This window comes from Asterias amurensis, chromosome 17 (genome assembly GCF_032118995.1).
Source record: "Asterias amurensis chromosome 17, ASM3211899v1".
NCBI classification, from domain to species: Eukaryota; Metazoa; Echinodermata; class Asteroidea; order Forcipulatida; family Asteriidae; genus Asterias; species Asterias amurensis.
Genome location: NC_092664.1, coordinates 6,531,209 through 6,554,015, shown reverse-complemented (window position 1 = coordinate 6,554,015; position 22,807 = coordinate 6,531,209). Strand labels below are relative to the sequence as shown.

At 38.6% G+C, this 22,807-nt stretch overlaps 1 protein-coding gene across 6 annotated transcripts in view; it reads right to left on the bottom strand.

Moving 5' to 3' along the window:
• Positions 1-22,807, bottom strand: part of LOC139949732 (PAS domain-containing serine/threonine-protein kinase-like) — a 66,112-nt gene that overhangs the window by 34,759 nt on the left and 8,546 nt on the right. For 5 of the 6 annotated variants that reach the window (XM_071948243.1, XM_071948246.1, XM_071948242.1 and 2 more), the window contains exons 3-4: positions 2,761-2,882; positions 1,211-1,356 (exon numbers count right to left, since the gene is read on the bottom strand). In XM_071948243.1, the coding sequence (XP_071804344.1) occupies positions 1,211-1,356; positions 2,761-2,882 (268 nt within the window). Of the gene's footprint in view, positions 1-1,210; positions 1,357-2,760; positions 2,883-16,011; positions 16,261-22,807 lie in introns of those variants that run through there. The other variant, XM_071948247.1, reaches the window with a different exon arrangement.

Sequence of the window (22,807 nt, the reverse complement as noted above, 5' to 3'; positions counted from 1 at the left end):
ATTTATATCAATATCTATAACAAACCAAATATCTAAGGTCGAAAAAGTATTGCAGAACATTCTTGTTTTCCTTTTGAGAATTCTCAGTTAAAAATGGGATGTCATGGCGGAGTGGTTAAGAGCATTGGATTCAAGTTATGGTGGTTAAGTCATCAGAGTGTGGGTTCGAATCCCAGTCGTAGCACTTGTGTCCTTGAGCAAGTCACTTATACAGTAATTGCTTCTCTCCACCCAGGGGTATAAATGGGTACCTGCGAGAGTAGAGGTTTATATTGTGTATGAAAAAGCCTTTGGAGCGCCACACTGCCCAGGGCTGTATACTGCATAAATGTTATTGGCCCAATGACTAGGGCCCTAAGGTAAAGTGCATTGATATGGTTATAGTAAAATTTGTTGTTCGAAAAGTAGTCAGTTAATATAGAAAGGTTTGTGGTAACACCATGTAATGACTCTAATGAGTTGGGGTGGTTCTGAAAAGAACCGTTGGTTTCAACTCCCATTTCAACAGTTTGCTCTGATCGTCTTCTGCCAACTCATTTGTGATAGTCATTACAAGGTGTTACCGCAAACCTTTCTATATCGTATTTCCACCATGCAAAGTTTCAAATCCTACTTAGTTATAGTTATAGTACTTAGTTAATATTATAAAACACCGAAGCAGATCCTTGCCGTTTGGAGGATTGTCCGTCACGTAATAGCAAATAAAAGTACTATTGCACGCTACTCACCGTGCATTTTTTGTTTCATTTGAAAAGTACTAATGCACGCTGAGCAAAAAACATCACTGCGTGCATGTGTCTAGTCTTTGGTAATGCAGCAGTGTAACAAGGCACATACTACATTCGGCGTCTGCGTGTCTCAAAATAGCTGTACAGAGCGCACATAATCACTGTTGAATCCAACAGGCCGACCCAAAAGAAACAGGTGTAATTTCACAATTAAAAATTGTAGGCCTACGCTTTGTTTAAAAAAAAAGTTGTATCCTCCAATCAAAATGACAAAGATCTACTTGCTACTTGGATGTAATATAAAACAAATAATGAATGGTTTTCATTCGTGCAATGGTGCAAATATTTTCATTCGTTGAAAGATGGAATGTTCCATTCAACTCGGCTCCGCCTCGTTGAATAGAACATTCCATCTTTCAACTCATGAACATATTCGCACTATTGCACTCATAAACATTCATTATTTGTATATTATAATATACCTTTGAATTTTTCCAGCGTACAGACTTGTTCTTTGGCTGCTTCATCCTCCTTCCTATACTTAACATCGGCCGTTGTTGGAAACGATTTATTCAGATCTAAAGATGCGTTGAAGGATTGGCTTAATCCAAACTGAGCAGCTTTTTCTCTGTAAACACCAAACAAATGGAAAAACAAAAAGAAGAAAATATTGTTTGTAGTTCAGCAAGTACGCATAAAACACGTAGTGACTTTTTTTGACCCTACCAGAGACTTTCTCGTCGACCCTAAGCAGATTCTTTCTCATAGGCTTTAAGAAAGACTCTGCTAGAGTCAAAACGTCAGGCAGCTATTTTGTGCATTTATACATGTATATGTACCATACAGGTTGGTCTTTTTGTTAAGCAGTTTGCAACGGCTAATTTTGTTTCCCCAGCTTCGTAAGTAGGCACCACAAATTTGACACTACACTGTAAAAAAGTTTTACAGAATAAAACTTACTCAAGGTAAGATTGATGCTGACGCAAACCATCCCTTGTGACAGTCGGCCTGATCCAACATATCATAGAAAACATACAAGTATGCCAGACAATATCCACTGCTGTATGCTCCAGTTTTAAACGGCAGAGAAAAGCAACACCGACTTTCTTAGATTCCATCAGCACAAAAATGAGAGTGTTGGATTTTGGAATGTCTATAAAAACAGTGAAGTGATCAGGCTTTTAGTCCATAAAAGTGTTGGGTTTAACCTTTGGAGCTAACATCCTTAGGGCAACAAGCCATTAGCGAGGAGAGAAGCTCACTTAAGACGTAACCAACAAAGCAATATCAAGGCAGTCTTGATAAATATAGATTTCCATCTTGTTGATGTCCCATGAGATGAGAGGCTGCAAGTCTTATTAGTTTGTATTACATCTTTATTGACTGCATATCCTACCTAGGGAGGGCAGTGGTAGAGGCCTGGGCTCAATTTCATAGAGCTGCTAAGCACAAAAAGTTGCTTAGCATGACATTTCTTCCTTGATTAAAACAAGATTACCAACCAAATTTCCACTTCTTGAATTTTGCTTGTTACTGGTTTTCAGCTGTTGTTTGCTTAAATCCTGAAAATCACCCGGAAATTTGGTTGGTAATCCTGTTTATATCAAAGCAAAAATTTCATGCTAAGCAAGTTTTCGTGCTTAGCAGCTCTATGAAATTGGGCCCAGGACCCAATTTCATAATGCCTGTAAGCACAACAACTTGCTAGGCTTATAAATGTATTGCTTAACAGAAATAGGTTAAACCTGCCAAAATTACATCAAGTTTACATTATTTGTGACTGATGCCCGACTCAATTTTTGCTTAGAAAAGAAATTTGCTCGAAGCAGTATTTTTAACAGCTATGAAATTGGGCCATGGTGTCAGTGTCTCTATTCCCTATACACTGAGTGATGAAGAGGACATACACTGCAATAACTAGCGTCATCCTTTTGCCGTTGTGTATCAAAGGATGGGAAGATGTAGAACAGGCAAAAAAACATGACTCCTTTCCCGCCTGTGGGCTCGCCACAATCTCTACTGACTAACTTACCTTTTACCACTACGTATCCTATCTAGGGGTGATGGGTAGGACGGGGTACCAAACTGATCGCCTTGCCTCATGCTGCCTCCTAACGACTTAGAGAGATTCTGACTTGCCCATGGTAGTCGCCCCTGCAAAATCACACAACATACAACAAAATTAAATAAAATGTGCACCTGTAAACGTGTAGAGCTCATGATGGGACAAGGGCTTGGTTAATTTATGTGAGGTGAGATTGTGTGACAATGCACATGTCTGAATAAAAGTCCCCTCTTAGTGTGGAAATAAATCCAATAGAATTAAAACAGTGTGGAGATTTACTGGCTCTACATGTATCATTTCATATAGATATCTGACGGTCTGGTCATAAAAGGGGCCAAGTCTTTTCATCTCTATGATGGTAAAATGGTCTCTTTCAAGAAAGTCTGAAGGTGCAGGGAGATAGGTAAAACATTTTGAAATCAGGACAATTTGCACGCTTGTGGGAGAACGACAGCCTTTGGGCGAATGGCACCCTCTACTTTGTCTTAAGGTTGCCCTGCCATAGAGCGTGCAACACTAATGTTGTCGTTTTCCCTACACACATGGAGCGTTCCCCTTTAACAGTGGTCCGCTGGCTGAATGCCAATTAAACACCCAAGGACCAGCCAGATATCTGTCCGACTAGTCTGGCTGGCTAGGTGATTGCTTTCCACTGTTAGTTTCACTTCAACCACTGATTATATTACTTCAAATCACATAGTCCCAAGATAATATAATCATTGCATGTATGGTGATGGAAAATCCTAAAGTATGGATCAGTGATAAAGCTGACAGACCAGCGAAATGACAAGCTAACTACATGTAGTCCTTCTGGCTAGTCGCTGTAAAGGTTATATGGATAAACCCTGACAGGTACAGTATGGTTGACACTTACTGAAGAGGTCTATGGCCTCAACAAACCTACATAACCAACTGGTGTACGTGTATGTAATGCAGATGACACTGACGTTTAATGCTGAAACTCGGTCTTGCTATAATCAAGTTTGACATCAGATCAAAAGCTCAAGTGTACTTGAGTACATCTTACTGTCCATCAATAATATTTAAAGTACATGTATCAATGCCTCAACAACAACACATCTTGTACATTCTAAACCTTCCTCCATGATACTACACTGTTTCAGCTATGTCAACAAGATATCATTTTTCTGTGTCCGATTTCAAGGTGGGTTGAAGCAGCCGCAATTAATTCACTTTAGCGCTAAATCTACTGAGTGGTTTTAAGGTCATTCTAGAGAACACGTGATCAAACACTGTATCCATTACAAGCTCAAACACATTGCTTGGTTTGGTACTGCGCATGGTTCAACAGCAAATAGTCTGTCTTGAGACTATTTCCTAATCAATAAAACCATTAAAGGCAGTGGACACTATTGGTAATTACTCAAAATAATTAGTAGAAAAAAAACCTTAATTGGTAACAAGTAATGGGGAGACGTTGATAGTATAAAACATTGTGAGAAACTGCTCCCTCTGAAGTGCCATAGTTTTCAAGAAAGAAGTAATTTTCCACAAATTTGATTTTGAGACCTCAGATTTAGAACTTGAGGTCTCGAAATCAACCATCTAAACGCACACAACTTCGTGTTACACGGGTGTTTTTTCTTTCATTATTATCTCGCAAGTTCGATGACGGATTGAGCTCAAATATTTACAGGTTTGTTATTTTATGCATATGTTGAGATACACCAACTGTGAAGGCTAGTCTTTGACAATTACCAATAGTGATCCACTGCCTTTAAGGACATGTATACTTGTAGTCAACAGTATTGGATCCTGGATGAACTGTAATGCGTACACTCTACGCATTGCTATTACGTGTAACCTAGTAACTGTATCATTACATTAACTACACTGTACATTCTATGAGAGAATTTTTATTCTACACATGTACGTACGTGGAATACTGACTACAGACTTTCAAAATAAAATCACATTGGTAATGAATGATGACCTTGGATAAGATCATAGAGGAAGGACAGAGCCATAGAGCTATAAACACTGCGCTCCTTGCATAAAGCGGTAGACAACAGATATGATAGGGACACTGTTTTACACAAAAAAAAAATGCTGTCGTGATTTGCCTCCTTTGACATCAGATAGGGCACTTTTTGAGCGTGTAACGTTATATGCAAGGGTCTATATTATGTGATTTAAAATTAATGGTAGTATCTGTAAAGGGATAGGGCTAAAAAGTTGGTTAAAGATTTTATTAATGTGCTCTTGAAAAAAAAAACGTCTTCAGTAACCTATTGTAAGCTATTGGAGAATGATGAATGTGTTTTGTGTTGCGGTAGAGGTGATAATGGTTCAGAGCCTTTTCAGATCGACACTTTCAAGTTGAAGCTCTTTCACGGGGTGACCAACCCATGCAACCATCCGTGGAGGCCTACCTCCATGACACATCAAACTGATAATGTTACATGTATATATAAATTGACCCAATTGCAACATCAATCATGGTTGCGCTATTTTGCAATTTAGAATCTCGCCTGCTTATAAGCAGCTCTATGACAGTATGAGATTGGGGCATGCGCATACTGATGGTTATTGCACTATGCATTCTACCATGTACACATAACTTGCTTCTCTTCACCTTGGAGTACATGACGTAATCTACTGTGTTTTGGCTGGTAACCTAATTTTTGTTACTAATCAAGAGTTTTTGTGCTTACATGCTTTACGAAATTCAGCCCTGACAGTAATGTACTTTATATTATAACTGTAGATGAAAACTTCAAACCTCTTTGAGCGTGTTGACATTAAACACACTTAAGATCAACTCCGAGTACAGAAACACACAGCGACCATCCCTAGAATCTCTAGATAGCTAGGGCTTGAGACTCTAGTTACTAGGGCCAAAGTACACAGCACACTAGCCTCCACTATGAGGTACTTAAATGCACTCCACACATCCATAAGGACTGCACTTCAACTTCACATAGCGAAGGATTCAAGTGGAACAACCGAGACAAACTCATCATCAAACTCACTGCATTCTCAAGACTCATTGAAGACTTCATAAAATGCCATCTGACAGTGAATTTATTATTACCCATTTATTATTTCCCAGTATCGTGAGCAAAAAATAAGTTGTAGAATATAGACAGACAGTTCTCTAACAGTCTAGAGAACACAAACTCTACCTGGCAAGTAGATACACACATTACTTACCGCAAACAATATATATATTGAAACAATTTATTACTACTGAGTCTTTGAATTAATACAATAGGCAGAATTGGGTTAAAAGGAAATGCATTGTGAAAACATCTCTTTGACTATGAGTTTTTAAATACAATAAAATTTAACCTTGATTTTCTTATTGACCTAGATTTTGCTATTTGTTTAAATTCCTTAATCAATTTTTTTGTTTGTGTAGGCCGCTACGTATTGAATATTAATAACAATACGTAGTTCTTATTAGCGCTTTGTTCTACTCCCAATGGGCATCTCAAAGCACTCAGTGTTTTTCCTACAAATTAGTTACATTGTTGTAGATAAGTGCAGCTTCATGTTTAAAGGAACACAACAGGATTGGTAATAACAAAATTCGGCTAAGGTCAGAGATTAACATTTAAAACTCACACGGTCTACAGTAATATGATAATAGTAGAAAAAATCCCTCATATTTCTGTCCGTAATGTCATAAATTTGAGGAAAAGTACAAGAGTTTATCGGTCAGTGAGCGTTTTTTGTGTGTAATCCGATCGTTGTCATGCAAAATGTGTAATTGGCTTTTCACTATTTTCTTGTGACCCAGATGGCCGATCGATCTCAAACTTCTACAGGTTTGTCAGTTTATGTAATAGTGGATTACATAAAGTGCTTACACTGTCGGCAACTGTTTTGTCAGCAAAAAAACAATTCTTTAATGTTCCTTAAAAGGAAGTAGACCTATATGTATTCCTTTTTACCATGTAATGCTTCTACAAGGTGTTGTATGCAGCCAATCAGACCAGGAACACCGTGCCAAATCCTTTTATTAATCCCAATAATTCTTCTTCATAATTCTTGAACATAACCACAATGCTTCCTGACTATATTTCCATAATCCATTCTTACATCAGGCAGGTGCAATTCTTTTCAAATAATGGATGAAATAGAGATGAGATGCTCTGCGTGACAGCTCAGCAAATTGATACAAATCTGGTTCACGTCAGAAGGTGTTCATAATATATGAACAGCTGCAATGCATTATACACGAACTGCTGCTTGCGAGAGAGTGTTGATAGTTTGAACCATGTTTGAACACACTTTAAAAGCAGAATGTGGAGTTCACACAAGAATGTTTACTTAGTATTGCGTATATTCTTTCACCATTTCGGAGTTACAATGTAGATTTTGAACGTCTGGTACAATAACTAGATTGGACAATTGAACTTGTAACTTTGATTCCCTAGATCACGTGTGTATAAAAAAGCAAGTTCGCCTCAAACTAATAAAAGCCACTTTTTGTAAGTGGCTGAAGAAGAAATGTTTTAGGTGAAAGTAACCCAGGGAAGGTTGGTGTTGTCTTTAAGGCTTTGTCCCATCCAGAGGATGCAATGATGGTCTTTCGCAAGGACACAAGTGCCACGACTGGGATTCAAAAACACACTCTGCTAATCAGAAACCTGAGAACTTGAGTCTGATTGAAGGTGTGTCTTTCCAATGCAGACACAACAAAATGTCAAAGCTACTGGAACGCACTGGGGTCAAACATGATGGATGTCAACTTATTGTAAGATGATTGCCAAAAGAAATTTATACTGAACAATTTCCTGTAATTGCTGGAATGAATAATGTTTCCATCAACAATTTCTGTTATTAAGCAGCACTCTAAATCCCAGGGGATGCTACTTGTAATCAACAAAATGCATTCATGAGTTATGTGATAAGGCTAATGCATGGGTCAGTGAACATCTGATCAGCAATAAGGCTGGAAATGAAAAACTTGTGTTTGCACTGGATTAATATTTTGGGTAACTTAACCATGACGCTGGGTAACATTCCGACGGGTTAACTTTCCCACCGTCCGCACTTGGATTTACCGAGACCGTGGGTAAACTAACCGCGCTGTTCCCCTGCGTAACATAAATCTTATTCTTTCATGACAAAACACGTCAGCTTCTTCGGGTCATGGACAATGGGAGATTCAACCGAGTCGTTGCGTCCGCACTTGACTTTCTGGTTCGGTTAAACTGAACTGGTCAATCTTCCTGCGCACCTTTGGCTCGGTTAAACTACCCATTCGGGTCGGGGAAGTTACCTGGGAGGAAAACTTCCTGGGCTGTTCGCATTGGACTTAAAATGGGTAAGTTACCCATTGGCTCGGTTAGTTTACCCAAACTAAGTCCATGCGAAAAGGGCTTTAAACACTGAAGAGCATCAATACGAGGTCTTAATAATAAGTAGATATTTAAAAACATTCATCGGGAAAATGGTTTGTGTGTTTACATTGATGTGTGCTACAATGTAAGCACCTACAAAATCCTACGCATATTACATGCTTCGTTTTTGAAAGGGCAAGGGCACCTACGCATTTTCTCATTGACAAAGGACAACCTATGAGGAAATTGTAAATTTCTACTGGCAGAGCATTTCAAGGGCACCAAGAAAATGACCAGATGGCATGGAATCATTCACATTTTTTGCCTCCGTGAAGTATCAGGGCTTGATATGCTCGGGTGGGATTCAAACCTGCAACATTTGCCATTTTGGTGGCTAAAGGGCAGGGCCCAATTTCATAGAGCTGCTTAAGCAAAAATTTTTGCTTAAGCAAAAAAATCTTTGCTTTGTAAAATCAGATTACCGGCTAAGACTCCACTTGTTTGTTATGCTCAGTAAACAACAGCTTAATATAAGTCATTAGCAATGTACATGTACATGGCATGAGATTTTTGCCAGTAACATGTGTAAAATAAGCAGGCTATTTTCGTGCTTAAGCAAATTTTTTGCTTAAGCAGCTCTATGAAATTGGGCCCAGGTCAATTACTGTAGCTCGCATGCCTGAGGATATCAGTGTATAAAAACCAAGAGTGCTTTATTAGGTTTTTTTTTCATTTGAACTTGTATGCACTACCAGTATGCAGAGGCTAGAGGCAGCTTGAATCCTCTACATTTATGAAGCATGCTGCAACAACTTTGTATGAGGTCTGTATCGAGATTGTAAGATATCCCTGGATTTTTATGTTTGAGAGGGCAAGGCCATTTTCATTTTGCAAAAAAATTCTACAACCGAAATTTGTTAAGTCTATGGGAAACTTTTGAAGGGGCACCAAGGCCAAGACAAGAGGCAACAGGGGCCATGGCCTTTGTGACCTCTGCGTAAATGTAATTCCAGGCTTGCTTCCTGGTGCCTGAATATGGAGACTAGAAATGACAGGAAACGTCCCAGCTGCACATTTTGATCTGATAGTGAAAGAGTCTCTTGAAGAAAAAATACACATTGATTTGTAGACGAGTAAATCAGTCATCAGTAAGGTTGCAAACTGATGGGGGTAACTTTAGGCCTTGAACTTTACTCAAGACCAGGCACGATAGCTTCCTGTTGGGGCAGGGCTTGAATTGGGGAGGATATCCACAATACAGTGCGCCTTGTGCTAAAACTGTGTACTGGACCACAATAAAAATGAGAGAAGAAAAAATAAAATAAAAAAAATACCTAGACAGTTAAAAATTTGGAGCAGTGGTTACACTGAATCAAATCAATTTGGTGTTGCTAAAACTGTAACAAAAATGAAGTCAGCTGTCTAAATTTACGCTGTTCTACCAAATTCAAATCCCCATAAAATAAACATTTATTATTAACGGTTAACAAAATAAAAAATGTACTGTGGGTTAAATGCAAATTGACCGCTTGTGTCCATTGATATTTTTCAGCAAAAAGTGAAGACTTTTCTGGATTATCTTGCTTTTACATGTTACTGTGCTTGTTTTCAGATTTTTTAATAACAGTATGTTGTTTGTCAGTACTTTTTATCTAATGTTTTTATACTTCTTGCTGTAATGCACAGGTGGCTATTTTCGTGGAAATCGCACAATAAATCTCTAAGAACCATTATTGTTATTATCATGTGCGATCCATATTGGTAATATCCATACTCAGCGTAAAGAACCCGTCACCAGACATCAGTCATTGATTATAAAAAAAAAACCTCAGTTCATATTAATAGCCTACAATATGACAGAATAATTCACTATATAGCGCCTTAGAATGGTTGCTAGGCAACCATTTATACAGCAGTCCTAGACCTTTGAGATGAGGTTCCATTGTTCAAGCGCTAGTAATGAAAGTTATGGGCAAGTACAAGGCAATACGAACCATGCAATACAGACTGGAGCCTGTCAATAACATTGTATAAACACAGCTGCCCTGAAATTAATATAACATTAGACCATGTTTTAAAAAGGAGAACGCAGAGCATCCCAACCCCCAACCGGAACAAATGACTGTGACCTAAAATGGTTCACAGTAAGCTTCGTGCTTCTAATTTTCCTCCATGGTTTATCCAAAAGATGGCAAGTTGTAGCATTTTACTTCCTCTGGGCAATTTTTGCATAAAAACCCTCTTTTCAAAAATGGAAAATGATAATTCTATTATGTCACGTTTATTGTACTCGCGCTACAATGTACTTTCTTTCTATTGTGTCACAAATGCTGCACTTACGCTACAACACATTACTGCATCACGTATGATACTCACGCTACAACATATTTCTAACTGCATCCTTTCTGATACTCACGTTACATCACATATTCTAACTGCATCATAATGTATGACACTCACGTTACAACACACTTTCTCACTGCATCATGTATGAGACTCGCAACAAATTTTCTAGTGCATCACATGTTGTACTTACGCTACAACACATTTCCTATAGCATCACTTATGTTGTACTCACGTTACAACACCTTTTCTATTGCATCAAATAAGCTGTACGTCATTATAACATTGGCTATCATCATGTTCACTATACTCATGTTACGATACATTTTCTGTATGTTATGTTGTACTCACGTTTCAACACATTTCCTATTGCATCAAGCACGTCCACGCATGTTGATGCACAATTTTTTTAATATCCAGTTGGAATTGGATTTCTGATAAAATCCAACTTTGCCGATACAAACCATTCTGCCTCGAAAGCCAAAACAGAACTTCAGCTTTGCACTTACGCCTCCCACAGTGAACTCTTAAGGGTTTTCAGTTTTATTAACTCTTTAGGCTTGAATGAAATATATTGAATTCCTGAGATGCGTTCCTAACAATTCTTCCCTGAGGCAGGCGAGTGTCTTTGGAATCCAGATGGAATTGGTCGAGATCAAACAAAATGTCACTGCACAGATTCAGTTTTTTTCAGACCTTTTGCTAAATTACAATTTATCTGGAGTTCCCCCAGGCTAAAGGTTGACATGTGGCCAACACAAAGAGTTTTCGAGATGGCACAAAAAAGTTAATTTCAAAGACAACGGTGCATCAGCAAAAATGTCAAAGGATGGGTCAAAACTGAAATAGTGTGGTCCCATCATCCAAGGTTTTTGACAGGATTTAGTAAAAAGGTAGAAATTATAAAACTGGGCTTTTAAATTATTCACTTAGAATAGATAAGGGTGCTCAAATTTCAAACAGGGACGACCCCCCCCCCCCCCCAAGCAAACACTTCATGTGTGTATGCCATCATTCACCCCGATTACAATTTAATAAGGTCTTTTTATCCAAAAAATTGCAAGTTGTAAGCATTTCACTCCACTCTTTAAAAAAGAGAAAATTATCATTTAAACTTGCCTTCTCTTAATGCAACTAGATTTTGTCAGCTCTACTAATCCTGTAACCCCCCCCCCCCATTTAATTGATGTAAAGAACAGTTAATGGCCTGATGTTTTGATCCTAGCAGTCTTTCTGGAAGGCTAAAAGACAAATACTCTGCTAACATAGGTTTGACACGTCAGGCCATTAAAAATTGTTTGCATTTTGCAACAGCTAATTAAATTTTCTCATGTGTAAATGATGTACCTGAAAAAAACACAAAGCTTTGTTTCACCCTTTGACAGTAGTTACCCACTGAGATTGCACACATCATGTAGTACATGGAGTCCCATGGGTCTATACTAATTAGTTTTTGATACAATGATATTTTGGTTCGGTTCGCATGTTTAGTTATTTATGAAGGTAACCATGGTAACATGATAATGAGTTTTCATCTTGGTCCCTCAGGGGGGACAGTTGTATAAAAGCATAAAAATGCCAGAGTATCGCACTTGACATGAAGATGTCTTATTACAAATTCTACAGCCTACAATGTACATGTACAACCCCCGCCTCAAAATAAGAAAGGTTCTATACTGAAGAGTTCTGCACCACGAGTCAAATGAAGACACTAATAATGCAATAACTCACTCAATAATCACACTGTGGAAATTAAGCACAAAGGAAGTAACTAATGTACTGTATGCAATTATTCAAGCAAATTTGGCCTAAAGTAAACTATGGGTGTTTTCACATGAGTAGCTAACAACAACATCACTGCTAAATACTGAGCGCCAGTTTGCTTGACAAAGACTTACATAGCTAAAATATACTGCATTTTCTTGACTCGTATAGTAGGACTTTATTCAGCTGAAATTTTCAAATGAGACTTTTATTATCTTTCTTCATAATTTCGCCTAATAATCAGCCTTGTACATTGACAAAAACAACAATCTAGTACGACCCTACCTTTGAGTGGCATGTCATTTACATGCTAGCCCTAATTACATTACTTCGTGCAATTGCATGTACTGGGGACAGTAACATTGTGTAATGTAGCTACAGGAGCAAGGAAGGATACATTAACCAGACAATATATTGCACCATGTATCAAACATAATTTAGGCAAGGATGCATAAAGCCCATCACACTACTCTTTTCCCCTGGGGTGGGCCCGGGGTATAACGGCTGGTCTTTTTCAACTATAGATGATCGCTTTACCCCTGTCTGCCAACCCCCACCTCCCCCCCCCCCACTTCTGGCAAATGGATGAGCATTCCCCAGGGAATAGTCACCCCTGCTCTGGAGTAGGGTTAAGCGGTAAATACCCTCCGAGGTGTTCTTGAAACCTGCACCCGGAACCCCATGGAATAGGGACCTAGGCAGGGACAGTGTGAAAGTGCGCCGGGGTAACGTGGAGTAAAGAACTCCCGGGCAACCCTTGGGCTGCATTTACCAGTGATAAGAGATATTGGGTGCGTTCGTTTAGCTTCCCTGGGTCGACCCCGGTGTGTGGATTTTTTATTTCCAGGACGAGCGTGTGCAGATAATTACCCACGTTCTTCCTGGAAAAAAACAACCGCCACACACCGGGGTAGACCCAGGGGAGCTAAACGAACGCACCCATTGTAGAATGTGAAAATTAATGGCAATAAAAAGGTTAAAAGTCTACAGCAGCATTTGATAGTAAGTTTTATGCCCCACAATTTTAATAATGAGAAGCATTACCACGATTACGCTTCTCAGATTGGGTATTCCTGTAGGAACAATTCTCCCTGTCAACAACAATTCAGATGTTAGTTTTATTGCATATTGTAATCTACGAAAAAACAATCAGACGGTATACTTTGCCTTTAACTAGTACAATTCGAGCTGGTTTGTTCAAAGTTTCTTTTTAAAAGGCAACACAGCATTCCATGTCTAATGAGGAAGTTTGCATACGAGTAGGTGAATGGCCTTGAGGAAATAACTGTTGATAAAATACTAGTAGATAGGTTGCTTTTGAAGTACATGTAGGCATGGTCAGTAGGCTAGAGTCATCTAAACCTATTTTTTTATTTTATAAAAGGTCAGTGTGTACCCAGCCTCCAGGAACACGATCCTGTGTTCTTATGCCATTTGATAAAAGCACCATACACGCAAAGTGTTGTTGTAGCAACTGTAAATGTGTTAATTACTTCCTCTAACATCAAAGGACTAGCCATGACCGACATACGTGCGTACGTGATAAGTTTGAGACCTTGACATCAATTACCTACGTTCAGGATTTGCATTTGGTTCCTGTATGTATTGTCTTTTTCAATTTTGGTTTCTTTTGGAGTCGTTTGGTAAACACTCAGTAATTGTATATTCTCACATTGTATATTTTCATTCAATTTGTTAATCAGAGAGCATTTTATTTAAAATTTATTCAATCGTTGCGGTACTCGCTGCTTAAATATAGAAGTCTAGAACTGCCTCTAGCTATCAGGGAATTTGTGTGGTCTAGTTAGTGAGACACTGCTCTTGAAGCAAAGGTTATGCGTTTGAATCCCACCTCAATAATTTGCCTGTAATTTTTTTCACAGAACTTGGGAAAGTACTGACCATTATACAATTAAAAAAAAATCCCAAATTAAAATTTATCCCCGATGAAAGTTTAATATACACTGTATAAGAAAGAAAACATTTAGATATTCCAGATTTCTTTCTTTGTAAATGTAGTAGCCGCTGCCGATAGGATTCAAACTGTAGCCATCAGGCAATCTCATTGGTTGAAAAGTAATACATCTGCTCTCCAATAGCAAAGGCTGTGGGTTCGAATCCCACCCAAGTAATGTACATATGGAAATGTTTTCAGGAATCGGGAAAGTATTGAGTATACATTGCTTTAAGTATGCACACATCGGTGCAGTGCATACGGTTACCAAATGAAATGAGTCAATACTGATTGTTTGTTTAGATGATCTTCCCATCAAGGGAACTCGGCAAACTCCCAAGTGGATAGCATGGAGTTTAGTCTATGAATGTTTGTATGTAAAGCAGAGCAACATGCTTCAATCACCAAGTTGCTTCTTAACATTAGCTTTCAGGCTGCATAAAACAAATTGAGGCTTAGTCTAAATATTTTGCTATGCAAAATTGCTGGACGAAATTGCTCCCTGCAAGTATCGTGTTTGTAGTTTGAAGAAGCAATTTAGGTTTTGGAGACAGAGAAGAGTGTATTCCTCCAGGTTGCTTACAAATCATCAAAACAACCTTAAAGAACCTGGACAGGTTTGGTAAAGTCTCAAAGATTAGTATTTTCACTTTGTGTGCATCCCAACATGCATAAAATAACAAAACTGCGAACATTTTGACTCAACTGGTCATCAAAGTTGCAAGAAAATATTGAAAGAAAAAACACCCTTGTGGCAGGAGTGCTTTTTAATGCACGAGAAAGGCTTCAGGCCTTACGTCTTTCTTAGATTCAAATATTTGAGTGAGAAACTACCTCTTTCTAAAAAACTACAGTACTTCAGAGGGAGTCATTCATCTCACAATATTTTATACTATTAACAGCTCTCTGTTGGTACTCACCAACGCTTTATGCTATTATTTTGAGTAATTACCAAACTTGTCCAATGCCTTTAAAATGTCATATGAACAGTATGCCTAAATGACAGTACATGGATACAACATACTGCCTCAAGATTCCTTCAAACATGGAGCTCCATGCTTCATACAACCACAAGACACTGTCAAGACGCTGTTATTACAACCTATTTAAACCATGCATATAAACTACCTCCGCCTCCAAGCTATCCAATGCATCACATTACATACACAACGCGGCATGCTCAACGCCAAACACACTCTTGTGCACATTTTCTACAGAGGATTTCCCGGAGGCGTTTTGATTTCAATCCTGTTGCCAAACGCTTGGTCACATCAATAGCGTCAATAGAAGAGGTGTACAGTTTCCTTGAGGACTCGGAGGATGTAAAAAATATCCTGTGACACATGGTTCAACAAAACCGTTGGGAATATAAATGATGTCTTAAAGAAAAAGGATGCAATGTGTTGTTTATAAGATTTATAAGAGGAACTTATCGAATCTCAGCCTACGCATTATGTATCCAGGCCAAAGTCTTAGCTAGGATTAGTTGAAAGGGTGTCCTATATTTGCTGGAAAAAAGGTGTCAAAATTAATCACATACAATACACATTCACAGATACAACAGGGTGTCCATAAGACATCAATACATCCCTCTGTCTAACACTATGACCAAGTATGTCTTGTCAATTTAAGGACAACATTTCAAAACTTCAATACAGAAGAAGACAACAATCTACTCCAAGCAAAGAGTCAAACTTTGAAGGATTTAAGATAAACTGAAGTTATTTGAGCAACTTTTAGAATTTTACAGAATACTTCGTCTTGAAAGCTAATGAAGTAGTAGAAATTCTTTAAAGGGAAGCTATGATTTGAGTCGCTACATGTAGATACAAACGATTGACTTACATGAGTAAGCTGTTTTCCAGGTCCCTGACTGCTCCCTTCACTGGCTTTTTCTACCTCCATCCCAGCAACTGATTACTACAAATATCTTAAGTCCTCCTCAAGCTCCTCCCAAAAGGACAGGCTAACCACGTCAAAAGGACAGGTTAACCACGTCAAAAGGACAGGTTAACCACGTCAAAAGGACCACGTCAAGCAAGATTTTGATGAGTACAGAGATCACGTTTAGCAACTCCAAACAAAAACAAGGTCTGAGCTAGAATTGACGATTTCATCAGCTGCCCGTCAAACTGCCAGCATCCAACGAGAAAGTCCTCAAGAAAATGTCTAAACAAACACGCACTTGGCGAATACGACACGCCGGTAAACACTTTTTTGAAAGCTGGTCGGGTAACTTGATCCTAGAGGGAGTTTATTCCACTGTGGAAAAGTTGTACTCTCACCGACACTTATAGTCGCAATCTAAATATATGCATCCCATCTGAAATACACCATGTTGCTATGGTAACATCTTTCCATCAATTCCAATCTATCAAACCTTGGTATTTACAATTGTGGTTTATTCTGCTCAAATACAAGATGATGAAGAAGTCTGCAACTAACAAAATGTACCCAACCACTGAGAAGCATTCATACACAGTCGATGAAAACAAAACACTGGATCAAACATCCTCTTAGAAATGATACGCCACGTGCCGATACGCTAGCCACAAAAACACACTCCCACACACACAAACCTTATGTGCAGTGCATTTTTTTTCTTAATGGGTCACGTTTTGTGCATTTCCTCATCTAGCTTGTTATAACAGTGAGTGGATACATGCACTGGATCTAAACAAGGCATACTGATCAAAGGCTCAGACACAAAACATGCACTGCTACACAAGAGCTTCTAGTATTTCTCATAAATATTTCATAAATTAATAATGGGATGAATTCGTCAGACATTCTAGAAGGCATTGTAAATTCAGGGTTTTTTAATACAATAAAACTACAGCCCTAGGCAAGGTCAATGCTGATAACATCTTTGATGCATATATTTTACAAATGTAGAGCCACCCTATATTTTTGAGCAGTTCCACCTTTTTGAGTGATAGGCAATTAGGAACAGTTTCCCCATGTGCTAAAGTTGATCAAAGGGAATGATATTTTTTTTATCTTGAGAAAATTAAAATAATTTGTTTCACAAGGCAGACAAAGGTATGAATTAAAGAAATTGTCTGAATATTTCTTTCCTGAGAAAAATGAAAGGTTTAAAGCATTACACCATTTTAACAATAGAGTGGTATGAGGTCATGTTTTTTTTTAAATCGGTATGGACGTGGCTGTATGATAAAGAACCCAGCTGAATCCATAGTTCTGGTGTTTCAGATTCAGGCCTGTATTGTATGCTTCGTTTTTGAAGGGGCAAGGGCACCAAGGCATTTTCTCCTTGGAAAAGGGCACTTCATGGGGAAATTGTAAACAAGGCACGAAGGCATGGAGGCAATCGCCTTGGTTGACTCTGTGAAGTATCAGGCCTGCAGATTGGAATGCCATTGACAATGCATCCAGGTTTAGACAGGATTGGGAGTAAGTAGAGCCTGTTAGAACCTAATTTCCTTGGGGGATGTTGTGGCTGAGCGGTTAAGAGCATTGGACTCAAGCTCTGGTGTTTCTGAACAGCAGAGTGTGGGTTTGAGTTCCAGTCGTGACACTTAGTGTCCTTGAGCAATATACTTTTGCCATTATTGCTTTGTCCTTAATCATATATGGAGCTGTCAATATGTTTTCAATAGTGCAAATATTTCAATTAATGATTAATTCCTAAACACGTTCACCAGTTTCTGCAATTGAAAAGAAGAAATATTCATGTAGAGCGAACACTTTGTACAATTCCTTGCACATACATGTAGTTGAAATTTGCTGGTTTGTAGAAATGCGGGTGCCAACCCCATCTCTGGCCGCAGAAGTCATGAATAGACACCAACCCTCAGAAAATTTAGCAATGAAGCATTTCTTAGATTCATATGTTTTGGGGTGAAAACACTTTGAAATACTTTCTAAAAATAGTTTAACTATCAACTGTGGTGATAGTACCAACTGTACCAAGTAGTGTAAGGTTTTTTAAGGTCAATATTTTTTCCAAGAAGTTACCAAGATCTATTGTTTACCTTTAAACAGGATTTTTCTAAGGTTAAACAGAACTGTTTATAAACTTTAACTTGAACACTTGCAATTGCGTACCTTCCATAACACTGTGCAATTGAGGCAGTTGCCTGTTAAATGAGTCTACGATTTAGGAGTACAGCCGTCGATTTCAAAAATACTCTTCCTAACTTAAGACTAATCTTAGGACTTAGGACGAGTCCCAACCCTGCACTGTAGCATGCAGACCTTAAGATTAATCCTAAGTTAAGACGAGTTACTCGTCCTAACTCGAGATAAGACGAGTCCTAACTCTTTGTGAAATCGACGGCAGATCCATTTAATAGGCTAAGTACTGTTTGTAGGGAATTTGTTTATTAAATTAGAATGCTAAAAAACAATGCTACGAGCTAAAGCTTAGCACAGTTTTGCTTTTATCACTGTAGTACCAACAGAACTCCCAGCGAATCAACAACAATTTCATGATCAAGTCCTTTTCAAGAGATTACCATGGCAACTAGAATTCCCGAGGATACCCATGAAATTTAAATTTGGACACGATTTGTTTTATCACCCAGAGAGTTGAGCAAATAATCCGTGCTTTCCTGCAATCTGGGGCAGTGATCTTCAAATTCCACTCAGTCATGATACAAAAAAGAAAGAAGATTTCCTATTAGTGTGGGAAGAAGGGGCATAGAATAGTCTTTTTTCAAGCAGTTTAACCCACAGAGAAGGGCTTGATTACTGTGTTGGGTATCTCAAGAAAGGAACAGAAGGAGCATGGAGTGGTCTTTCTCCAACCAGTTACACTGTAGAAACCCACAGAGAGGGTGTTGATTACTGTGTTGATCAAAGTGTATGCTGCACAGCGCTGGTTAGGGGCCGCACAGACATCGGAGCGTACCACTTTGCAAACTGACCCCATCTTAAGTTGTTTTGCTGCATCCAGCAGCAATACACGTGGTCGACATTGCCGGAAAAATGCAAGAAATAAACCTTTTTTCAAAACATACAAACTCATGACTAGGACATGCATGTACTTGCACGTACATGTACATGTGTTTGATGTTCGATTGAGGCAAAGTCAGCTTCGATTGACATCACAAAAGGGGTAGGCGGATTCACCCCCAAAAAACTTTATCTATTTTTCGTTAAGCAATTTCGTTACAAACATATAAATCATTACAAACAACTACTAAAAATATATTTTTATTGTTCATAAACATAATTATGCTCTAATGTTTGAAAAAAAATATATATTTCCAGGTGACTTTAAACTGTGTCCAAACCCTGCAATGTCACGTGATGTTTCCCTGCAATTTGGAGTCCTGACATTGAAACTAATTTCTTTCTTTGTGTCCCTCACTAATGAACCTGTATGGTAATCATTCACACAATTGGAAGTGCCAAATCGCAAGACAGTTCCCATTTAGTATTTCTAGACTGTCAAAAGTTCCCAAACCTTTGGTTCAAACTACAGTACAATACACATACTTTAACTTGCCTTAAAGGAACACGTGGCCTTGGATCGGTCGAGTTGGTCTTTGAAAAGCGTTTGTTATAATATGCATATGGGTAGAAAGATGCTGTAAAAGTAGAATACAATGATCCACACAAACATGCCTCGAAATTGCACGGTTTTCCTTTTACCTCGTCGACTAACACGGTCGGCCATTTATGGGAGTCAAATTTTTGACTCCCATAAATGGCCGACCGTGTTAGTTCACACAGTAAAAAGAAAACTATGCAATTTCGAGGCAAACTTGTGTGGATCATTGTATTCTACTTTTAAATTATCTTTCTAACCATATGCATTTTATAACAAACAGTTACAAACGCTTTTGTATAGACCAACTCGTCCGATCCAAGGCAACGTGCTCCTTTAATTAGACTGCCTTCATTTTAATGAAGGCCATTTTTCAAAGGAAACGCTTGGTTGCAGCCAATTTGACTACAGTTCCTTGAACAACAATTTGATTGTTAAAACTGCCTGTGACTTTGCATACTGCGCAATGAAGGCAAAGTCAGCTTCGATTGACATCACAAAAGGGGTAGGCGGATTCACCCCCAAAAAACTTTATCTATTTTTCGTTAAGCAATTTCGTTACAAACATATAAATCATTACAAACAACTACTAAAAATATATTTTTATTGTTCATAAACATAATTATGCTCTAATGTTTGAAAAAAAATATATATTTCCAGGTGACTTTAAACTGTGTCCAAACCCTGCAATGTCACGTGATGTTTCCCTGCAATTTGGAGTCCTGACATTGAAACTAATTTCTTTCTTTGTGTCCCTCACTAATGAACCTGTATGGTAATCATTCACACAATTGGAAGTGCCAAATCGCAAGACAGTTCCCATTTAGTATTTCTAGACTGTCAAAAGTTCCCAAACCTTTGGTTCAAACTACAGTACAATACACATACTTTAACTTGCCTTAAAGGAACATGCGGCCTTGGATCGGTCGAGTTGGTCTTTGAAAAGCGTTTGTTATAATATGCATATGGGTAGAAAGATGCTGTAAAAGTAGAATACAATGATCCACACAAACATGCCTCGAAATTGCACGGTTTTCCTTTTACCTCGTCGACTAACACGGTCGGCCATTTATGGGAGTCAAATTTTTGACTCCCATAAATGGCCGACCGTGTTAGTTCACACAGTAAAAAGAAAACTATGCAATTTCGAGGCAAACTTGTGTGGATCATTGTATTCTACTTTTAAATTATCTTTCTAACCATATGCATTTTATAACAAACAGTTACAAACGCTTTTGTATAGACCAACTCGTCCGATCCAAGGCAACGTGCTCCTTTAATTAGACTGCCTTCATTTTAATGAAGGTCATTTTTCAAAGGAAACGCTTGGTTGCAGCCAATTTGACTACAGTTCCTTGAACAACAATTTGATTGTTAAAACTGCCTGTGACTTTGCATACTGCGCATGGAAGGTAAATTTGCTTGTACTGGTAATATGAAGCCTTCAGTATCATTAAATTGCCACACAGATCACCATTGCAAAATACCTTCTACCATAGTCTAGCATCAAGTGTGTCTTTATGTACATGTACTAGATCAGAGCTACACAACAAACTGGGATTGAAAGTTCTTTACTGGCATACAGAATACTTTCATATGTCAGTAAACTTTTGAGATCTAAGCATTTCATCAAAGCAAGGCAGGCAGTGTGCTTTCTGTGAAAATTCTTCAGTCGACCTTTTTCAACCTCAAAAAAGGATGTCAATGTTATTGAATGAGTTCTAAGCCAGTGTTACTCCTAAAACTATTGAAGATGAAACTTGCACAACTTCTCATTTTGACAACTCTTTGTCCATTAATGCAACTTGATGATATCTGTTACAGTAAAATCACAGGTAACTGCCCACCCTTCTGGAAACGTTGGGGAGACAACTGCTACAACATCACGACTCAACGCTTCACCTTCAGTGACGCTAAAGACAAGTGTCAGAGACTTGGAAGTTATTTAGCAGCTCCCGGCTCCGACCAAGAGACAGATTTCCTTGTGGATTTAATTCCTTTCGGAAATCATGAGTTTCCTCAATACGGCATTGCTTGGATCAATTGTATTGATGCTGGAGATTATATTTGGCAGTGCTTTGATGGAGTAAAGAAAGTTGAGTATACCAATTGGGCTGATAATCAACCCCAGCGTAATGATGAATGTTGCGCAATCATGAGGAAGGATTCGACCAATCCGACTGTTGATGGTCAATGGCATGATTTTAACTGCGTTTCACAGCAATTTGCTGCAGTATGTAAGAAACCTGTGCAGTCCCTTCACCTGTAGCTCAGATTAGATTTTGACATTTTGAAAAATCATGTAAAATGGCTTTTGGGACTGGGGAATGGGCTCCTATTATTCTACACACTTCAGAAGTGTACAGCAGCTTACTTGCTTAATTAGAGTGATGTCCTTGAATCATGATGGTTCCCCAAGCCTTTCTGCCCCCCATTGCCGACTTGAAGTATGAATCAATTCAAGTCCCGTGTCCATTTTAAGAATGTCAGTGTAAGTTAGTGCCGGTCTACCAGGTTTCCTCCTCCCATGCTTAGGGGTCCACAGAACAATATTGGACACTGGTTCGTCTTTGCTCCTGTAGCAGTGGCTAGCAAAACACATCCTTGTAAGTCTGACTTTTGTTGATAGCTTGGGTAGGTTCCCATATAGGACTTTGTTAATCATATGTTGGTTCCAGTGGATATTAAGAGCTGTTCTTAATAGCCTTGTATAGCACCCATTTATCTGCTTTCCAGTTTTAGAGTAAGAGTACAGCAGGGTTTGCCCTTAACGTTTTCAGTAAATGGCCAGCAGGACCAGTTAGCTTTTCAATTCACTTGTCAGTCAGCTTTTCACTGGTCCATAACTCATACTAAATATGGATGCTTTTCAATCACTGAACTAGCCAGCCGGACCACTTGGAGTGAATGTTGACTTGTCCTCAGGTGTTTTAACTGGCAAAACTACAGGTTTGGACATAATGTTTCTCCTTTTTGTTAGTGGTTTATATGAAGGGTCGAGGCAACTGCACGTTTGTGTTCTGCTGTAAAGTACTCAGTAGTTCTATAGGCCTAATGTATGCTACAAGTATGTAATGCCTGCTACGTAAAGATTAACATTTGAACTGCCTCTACTTGTAGCTACTG